The sequence below is a fragment of the Aplysia californica genome, unplaced genomic scaffold (genome assembly GCF_000002075.1).
Source record: "Aplysia californica isolate F4 #8 unplaced genomic scaffold, AplCal3.0 scaffold00869, whole genome shotgun sequence".
NCBI classification, from domain to species: Eukaryota; Metazoa; Mollusca; class Gastropoda; order Aplysiida; family Aplysiidae; genus Aplysia; species Aplysia californica.
In genome coordinates, this window is record NW_004798139.1 from 114,618 (window position 1) to 123,828 (window position 9,211).

Genomic DNA, 9,211 nt, shown 5'->3' on the forward strand with positions numbered 1-9,211 from the left:
AAGCGCAATCCACAAAAAAGAAAAACAGACAATGACATTCTGTTCTTTTGCAGACCTTGTGTATCTAGTCTACACAACACAGAGTTCTTGTCTAGTTTTTTCCTAACATCTTGACCGTGACAAAGATCAGTTTGTTCTGGAGCTTTGTTTACAAATAATAAAACTATGTCAATAAAAGAGAATTCATATTATCAAACAAAACCACAGATTTATTGTTCATATTGGCAAAAACTAATATAACATGGAATAAGGAACAAAAATCTAAAAGAACAATAAAATATTTCTAATTATAATGCTAACTCTAACAAACCATACAGATTGGATAGATAAAATTTAAAAAACTCAAGCATTCTAGAATGCACAGCACCCTTAGTATACAAAATACAGTACAGTCCTTCATCTATTGTTGCCTGAGTAAGATCATGAAAATTCATTGGCTTGGACAACATCAGAAATTGTAGAATTATGGAAGCAAACCAAACTATTGACTGTGAGATGGAAAAAAAAAAGAAGAAAGATGGTGAAGAAGTGGACACACACTCTGAAGAAAGCCAGTCCATAAAGGGACAAGACAATGCCTTTTAAATGGAATTCCCTGGTGAGGAGAAAGAAAAGAAGGCCGGGATCCACCTGGGAGTGAGATCTAGAAGCAGATATCAGACATAATATATAGAGGAACCAGCAGGCTGGGGGTGGAGAAGATTGCCCAGAACAGAGACAGGTGGAGAGCTCCCTATATCCATTAATAGGGGGAAAAGGTTGGATAATGATGACCTTTATTTTGAATGGCCATGAGCATGTAATGTGCACAATGCAATGAGATGCACAACACTCTTAGCTCAGAATCAGGATCTAATGTAAATACAATACAGAGTCTGCTTAAAACAAAAAAACTGAAATCTGAGGGACTGCCAGATTTTTTTCAGTTCAGCCAAGTTTTTGATTGAGTGATTGCTCAAATAGAGAGAAAAATATAGGTTTTTAAAAATTAAAAATTTTTCTCTCAGTTTACTGCTGTGTTTGGATTACCCATTTGTGGTTTAAGTTTAAGCAGACTTCACGATACATTCCTTTTTTGGTGAGGTTCAAGGCACACAGCAGATATATATATAAATAAATTGTAAGTTATAGCTTTGAACATAAGAATCTGAGAAACAAATAAATACTGAGTATTAAGTGTTTTTATACAGGGAACATATTTCCAATACTTGTTGCATTTTTAACGCACTGAATCACTTGTCACATCATGAAATACATATGATAAATGAAGCAAATCTCTTCGAAAAAACCCATAAATAAAGCCCTTACTGTACTGTAAACCTGATAAATGATACAATATGGCACCGTCGTAATAAAAGCTCAGCACTGCAAAGCACAATATTGCAGCAGATGCGTAGATGGAAGGGATGAGTCAAATAGCTCTGACACTGACATTTCTAGTCTTTCATTCCATTGTTGCCAAAGCCCTGTTGTAGAATAAGAAAGACATGAGAGTATTTTTGAGAGAGTTTTTACATTTTTGCAGCAACATACATTACATCACAGTGAACAATATCGGTGCTGTAATTGCAAATGTTTTGCAGCCCCTATCAACACAATATATATAGATAAATAAGGAGGCCGACTGCTTCAGCCCTGCCTGTCAGAGCCGACCTGAGTTGAGACGGATACGATATCCCAGCAACAGATGGAGATACTCATACTCAATTTTTAAAAACTTCCTCATACAGGAATTGAATTCATGTATTTTGCATGCCACAGAGAAGAACCTAAGCATTAACTACAGAAACCAGTCAAAAAAGAGAACTCGATCTCTTTTGGATTATTTTGCATGCCACAGAGAAGAACCTAAGCATTAACTACAGAAACCAGTCAAAAAAGAGAACTGTCGATCTCTTTTGGATTATTTGTTTTGTCTTGTTTTTTGTTGGTTTGTTTTACAGAGATGACAGCTGCATACAGTCATATAGATCTATAAGCCCGCATGACACATTAAATAAACTTAAACATTTTCAGTTTGGCAGGAATTTTAAATTTTGCCCAAGTGGGGCTGAAACATACTCTTTTTTATTTTAGTACCACCAATGGATTTTTTGACATGTGCAACTTGCACACGGGACCTCCGAGATTTTTCGCCCTTGTCTGAGAAGGCTAGGTGTTAGATCTTACTTACCATAAGATCAGGGGTGTGGCTAAAAGACGGCAGTAAGATGAAAGAAGGAGCCAAGGAGGAATGGGTGGTTGGCGGGTGCTCTGGTGTGGTTTGCTTCTTCTTTCCTATCAAACATCTATCGTCCTTATCTCCCCTTCTTCTTTTTTATGTTTGTTACTCTCTTGTAACACCTCTAATCTTCTGGCGCTCATATGACCTTATGCAGTTGCGAGTGCCGAAAAACCTCTACTAAAAAAAAAAAAAAGGAGCCAAGGAGTAGCAGCGGAAAAGCTACAGAAAGAGTCAGGAGCCCAGAGGAGGGGGGGCAGAAAGTAGAGACGAAAGCAGACGACAGAACATGGTCAAAGAGAAGGAGAGGAGGTTAAAGGAAAAAATTTTAGACAAAATTTTCTGTCGCTGTCAGTCTCAGGTTTCGAACCCAGGATCTATTGAACGAGAAGGTAACACTATAACTTCTAGACCATGAGAGCCCCCTTGGATTTTTTTGACAAATGAAGCCATTGTAGCTGTTTCATATTTTCATATGAATAAACTATTAAAGTTGTATGAGGCTGGATGATGGATCCCTTGAGAAAATCACCAAAAAAGGATAGAGCTAGGACATAAAATCCGCAACGCAAGAAAACTACATGAGATATGTTTTCATTTTGTGCAGAGACCGTCCTACAGCACACACACAAAGATGTGTTTATGGCTCTTTAATCACCTGATTTGTTGAATCCTATGAGAATAAAACCGCATAAAGAAAAAAACAAACGCTGAGCAAATTACAAGTTTGATTGTGATCCACCACTTTTGCTTTTTGTGAAAGACTTGTATGCTTCACTAGAGGTCAAAAGCGGAAACAGCTTATCATTACTTAGAACTAAGTCAAAATTCATTTCGCCATGAGTTCAAAACAGGGGTTATCTCCCCCCCTCCCTCTGTTCCCCTGCACATAAATGAATGATAATTACTGCTGAAAAATAAGACACTCACCCAGACTTCTGAAGAAGCCTTTCTAACATGACTGCTCTGCTCAACTGACTTGGCTGTGTCTGAGTCAAATGGAGGAGAAACAAAGAAAGACATAAAGTCATGTACAGTCTGAGAGAGACTGATCCAAAAATACACACTGAGTAACACCTTTGGAACTGCACTGGCTTTATACTTTATCATACGTTCACACTTTCTGTTTAACTAAAAGAGATGAAGAGAAAGGAGGAGGGCATGAGTTTTGATAAATCCATTTTTATTTTAACTAACAATGTCCCACATTGCTCTATTGACAATAACTGTTTGGAGAAACTCAATGAAAATTGAATATTTAATATTCCCGAGTCATTTGGTTTTTAAATCTCAAATTTCTAGTCATCGGTGTGGTAAACATTTTATTTGTTTTGTATCCCCATTATTGCAGGGCTCTGTTTCATGTGCTAAAAATTTAATCTTTGTCTCGAGTTATTAAGTTGATTTCGGTAAGCACAACATTTCATGCTTTTTAAAGCAACAAAGCATGACTTATGCAATTGTGTTATGACCGAGATAATGCAACTTCCTTACCTTTGTTCTTGACCTTGCGCTGCATGACCTGGAGACACTCAATGTAGGTAGATCGACAGCTCTTGTCCCCACACGGCACAGGGTAACGGGAGTCCTAGAGCAACAAAGGCAAAGGGAGAAGTTTGATCAATTGTTGTTTTTTGTGTTTGTTTTTTTATCTCCTGAGTCCCTTTTATACGTGCCATGTTCATGATCTCATCATATCAGCAGACATGTATTGACCATGAGAGTTTGAGTTATTTAAATAGAATTTTTAAACTGCAAGAAGAAGCAAAAAGATGATTAAAACAAACAACTCTTAGATCTAACCTAACTGTTAGTTTTCGCCATTCTTCCTTCAGCTTTTGTCCCTTATTGTAGCACCCCAAGGCTGTTCTGGAAGGTGGGACACATTCATGTACCCCTTTCCCACTCTCTTCCCATAGAGAGACCAGATTTTTATATTGTGATAAGCTATTTATTGACAAAAAAATAGGCATGAATAGTCAGTTTTGTGCCTACTCAGAAAAGATCTACTACGACGATTTTGACTTGATATTCTATTACAATATAATATATAATATAACTTTCAAAAATAATAAAATATACTGTTTTTAAAAACCTATGCAGCTCTATTAGAAAACCTAAAGATTTCTTCTATCTAACTGACTCACATTGCAAGGCCCTCCAAACTGGCTCCTGACACATGAAGCAATGCCGGGGATGTCGACCAACATACTGGGGGAGACAAAGAGAACATTCCGATACATTTGTGTAGCAAAAAGGTCCAGACGTAACACAAATATATATCTGTTGACTAATACAGTGGAACTCGGATTTGACGTAAACTCGGATTCAACGGGAGGAGATGGATTCCCCGGGGGGTTTTTTCTTCTTTAAAATCAATAAAAATAGCCCGGATTCAACTAACACTTAAATCAGCAAGCTCGGATTCAACGAGGTCGCTTCCAGGGTGAACAGCCCCTGCAGACGTGGCTTCGCTCATTTTTCTCCCACAATAAATATATTTCTTCTTTATTTTTATTTTTCTATTTTAGAGTAGTCGTTTAAGGTCTACTGAGATAACAATAATTATAAAACGCATAGAACATGCTGTAGAGTGTAGAACGTGGACATGTAGCCTACTACTATAAACGCAATTATTATTATTATCATTATCATCATCATCACCATCATAATAATTATAACCTCTATTACTATTATTACTATTATCATAATTATAATCATCATTATAGTAATTATTGTTTCGTAGAAAACTTGAACAGATGGGTGAAGTGGAAACGACCAACAAACATACCCTAAACTGCAGCAAAGAACAAATCTGGACGACCTCCATTTTCCATGTCATTGAGTCAAAGGGCAAATGCTCAAATGTTACAGGAATAACAACAACAACAACAACAACAAAACTGTAAATTCAATTACCATTGGGAAGGACGCCATATCGTTATGAAACAAACTTCCATTCCCCCTGCATTCTGTACTCCCCAGTACATCCAACTGCACATGGCTATATATAGCAAATGGCAGAGATGGAAATGGTGAATGCCAGCAGAATGGAAAGCTATATGTCTTCCTGGGGAATATCATTGTCATTTGGAGTGAACTGAATGGCTACAAGAGTTACTGTGAAATTATATGATCATAAAATACAATTTTTTTTCATAAAGGGGGTGGGGGGGTGGAGGAGGGGGGAACACAACTTACGATGCTGAATCTCCGCAATGTCTAAAATCCTCCACTGTCCTTCTGTAGTTGACAAGCACTAGCATTACCTGTAACAGACAAAGGAATTGACAAATGTGTGAAATACAGTTGAATCTACTCCTACAGCCACTTGTTGAAGACAATCACCAGCAAAAACGACTACTTCCCACATCCCATTTTGTGGGGGGGGGGGGATTTTTACAATATGATGACACAGTATAAGATGTCCACTCATTTTAGATGGCCACTTTTTTCCTCGACAGTAGGTGGCCTACCCAATACTGGAGCCATTCTAGTCAGTGTAAATATTAAAGGTACTTTAACCCTATCCGCATGCCCTGAGGTCATTTTGTACCCCCGGGGTTGTATTCTTCACATTTTAGAATACTTCAGTAGTAAGATCTCTTTGAAAACTTTCAGTATTTTTCAAAAATCATTTTGACAGATTGCTATGCAAAGCGTACCGATCGGATTAACGAGTAAATTTCCTCTTTGGAAAGTGGTGGTACAGAGTTCCCCTCGTGGTATGGATACGATAGTAAAACATGACGTACGGATAGGGTTAAAAAATGACACAGTTGCCTCTCAGGTAAGGAATGACTCTATGTTCAAAGTAGATAAAATGGTCCTGCACATAAAAATCAACTGCACTTTGAGATAAAGGTCTTACAGTCAGTTACCTCCTAAGCTTTAGCAGGGGTATACAGAAGAAGAAGAAAAAGAAGTACACTTGGCATCAATTTTTTACTACCTTTATTATGTAACAAGTATAATGCATTGTCATTGTTACCTGATATGCCAAAGGAACCAACTTGTCAAAAGTTTTGTCTTTGGTGTCTTGATCAATGTACTCCAGATGACCCCCACGGTACACTGTTGGGGAACAGAAAACAAATGTATCAGGGCTTCGCATCAACCAGCATATGTTTGAGTAATCAACAAATTTCATAGAAAATTGGTAAACTGGCTTAAAAATTCGAAATATAGCCAACCCCTTAGAAATTCTAATCTAACGTTTTCCTAAGGCAAAGTGGCACTGAATGACTACAAGGGCGCAGTCCAGTCTAGAGTTTCTAGCCCGCCCTGGTTCAACGTGCTAGAACTGTTAGACAGTTGCACATGACGTAGTGACATAGATTGTCCAAGCCTGGTAGTTTAAAATTGTCTGCTCTCACATACATTGGGAAGGTTGGCAGTGGGTTGAGGTAACCAAATTTTTACAAATGGGAATCAGGGGTATTACGATCGTATTTTCATAAAACTGAATAAAAATCGTAACGGTTCCGCCAAATTCATAATGATGGGCAGCTCTGATGTATACTTTATTCATGTGTGGGGTGGGGTGGGGTGGGGGGGGGGGGGGATTTTACTTTCTAATTTTAAGATACATAGTTCAGAGAAAGGGACTAAATGACCCTTATTAAGTTGATGCACCTGTTTTAGTTAGAGTTTTATGGCACTTGCAACATAAATAGGCCGTGACACCTCAGAGTGAAGCGTACGGACAATTTAATGGGCCATGGACACTAGTAGTGTTAAAGCAACCCAGCTCCTAAATCATCCAGATTGTTTTCATGTCTGAGTAAAACACTTGCAACCCATTAATCAAACAAAAGTAGGATCTCCTCACCGATGTTCCAAGGAGCCATGTCCTCATAGAGTGGCAGCTCAACAAAAGAGTTGTAGAACTTGGCCTTGTCAGCTGGGAGAAGACCCATTCTGAGCAGAGCAATCAGACTGATGGCTGGAAATAGATTCGAAGGATGGGGGTGGGGGACGTTGGGGAGTGGAAGAGAGATGGGAAGGAAAACAAGGGAAGAATATAAAGACTGGAAACAGCTAGTAGTACATGTAGTATAGTATTCCTTCAACATACATACAGTTTACAATTCACAGAATCCTTACACCTTTTGGGTTTTTTTCTAGCCAGGATATTCAACATCTGTTTTACTGTTGACTTTGAGTATCCTGGTGACAGTAGAAACGCGCGAAGCATACTGATAGCTCGATTTCAATGCAGTTGAATTAAATCTTCTGTCTTCCTTGGGCACCAAAGATCAAATATTATTGTGGCTTTTGGTAAACAGAAACATAAATTTCATTTAAAAAATAAATGGTAGAAAAGATCCCCCAAATGGTTGGGGAAAAATGCCAATTTTTCTATTTTTTAACTTTGGTGCTGTGAACACTAATTGAAGCACCAAAATGCTATTTTTATAAGATGACCCAAGAGAAAGAAAAAGCACAATATAAAGACTCAAAAGACTGCATTTTTTACACAATCAAAAAGTGGCACCTTTTTTTTTTTGATTGCCAGTACATGTGTATTATATATAGGTCCTTTCAGCCCCTTTCCTTCTTGCCTTCAATTTTTGCAATTTGCTTCCAGAATATGTTTTTCGAGTGACTCATGGCGTTTGATATAAATATGGGTGCAAAACACTTGCAATAATTTTTTAAAAAAACCCCAATATTACCGTTGACATTTCCATAGTTGATCTTGTAGTCATCCTCATGTCGTCTCAGGTAGACATGTGGCTGGCTGCGCACGTTGTCACGGTGACAGAACTGTGTGTATTTGCGGGCATGATGGTCCAGCTCAAAGTTAAAGTGATGGTCAACCTTGGGGGTGGGGGGGAAGGGGAGGGGAGTGGGGAAGGGGAGGGTGTTGGTAAGATGGTTTGTTTGTTTGCCCAAAAAGAAGTGCATTGACACAATAGCAGTCTTTTAGTGCTAGAACTGACAATAACAGTGAGGAAGACAAGATATTGTAGACAGGGGAAAGAGAAAGGAGGAGGAGAAGGGACAAGAGGGCCGAAAAGGAGGAAGGTGGAAAAGGAGAGGAAAAGAGGGTAGAGGTGGAATAGGAAAATAGATTAGGTGGGGGGGGGGCTTACAGCTAGGGGAAGAGGAGCAAGAGAGAGAGAAAGAGAGAGAGAGAGAGAGAGAGAGAGAGAGAGAGAGAGAGAGAATAAGAGAGAGAGAGAGGAGGAGAAGGAGGCGAGCTCAAAAATCAGAGAAAGAGGGAGAGTGGGAAAGAAGGAGAGAGAGGGGGGGAGACCGACAGACAGAGACAGGGAGAGGGGGGCTGAGACTGAGAGAGAGCGAGCGAGAGAGAGAACAAGGAGATGGAGGGTAACCAGAAGTATGTGACAGACAGACAGACAGACGAGGAAGAAAGCCACCAATACCTCCAGTTTCAGGTCCATCACTCTGACGACTCCCACAGACCACGGGAAACGCGCCCCTGTAGATCCCGGCACTTTTTGATGACGTAGGAAAGAGCTGTGCACCTTGATGTCCACGTCTGCTCGAGGCGTCTGCAATTTTTAAAAAGGTATATTGGTGGTGTTCTGTTTGATTGTTTGAGTAAAAAGCTGCACATTGATGCAATAATGTGGCTGTTGAGTGCAAGGAAAAAGCAAGACAGACAGACAGAAAGAACAGAGGGAAATAAAAGAAGTAAGACTAACAAGTTGCCCCCCCCCTCCCCTCCCCAAACAACCACCGACGAAGTTATTACCTAACTAACCGTAGAACTGGAGAAAGAAAAAAACCTAAAACTAGCAAATGTCGTTCTGTGAGTCATCAATGAACTTTCCACGGGGGAAAAAAAATTAGGCATCCCGTACAACTTTGAAAATTACATGCAAGTATTTAAACATTTTTGACATTCGTTTCTCGGTCAAAGAACGTTTTTATTTGTTTATTTATTTATTTTAATTAATTTAATTCGTCTTCTTTATCTTTCTTAGTCTTTTTCTTTTTCTGTTTTTCTTTCTTTTTTCT

General features: G+C 38.9%; 1 protein-coding gene across 1 annotated transcript in view; it reads right to left on the reverse strand.

Annotated features, from left to right (window-relative positions):
* Nucleotides 1–184: 184 nt before the first annotated feature.
* LOC101864487 overlaps nt 185–9,211 on the reverse strand; it is a 39,726-nt gene continuing 30,699 nt past the window's right edge. Inside the window, exons 24-32 of the mRNA XM_005110258.3 lie at nt 8,614–8,742; nt 7,900–8,044; nt 7,053–7,166; nt 6,213–6,295; nt 5,423–5,490; nt 4,369–4,432; nt 3,716–3,809; nt 3,152–3,210; nt 185–1,466 (exon numbers count right to left, since the gene is read on the reverse strand). Of these exons, the coding sequence (XP_005110315.2) occupies nt 1,437–1,466; nt 3,152–3,210; nt 3,716–3,809; nt 4,369–4,432; nt 5,423–5,490; nt 6,213–6,295; nt 7,053–7,166; nt 7,900–8,044; nt 8,614–8,742 (786 nt within the window). The 3' untranslated portion in view covers nt 185–1,436. The remainder of the gene's footprint in view (nt 1,467–3,151; nt 3,211–3,715; nt 3,810–4,368; nt 4,433–5,422; nt 5,491–6,212; nt 6,296–7,052; nt 7,167–7,899; nt 8,045–8,613; nt 8,743–9,211) is intronic.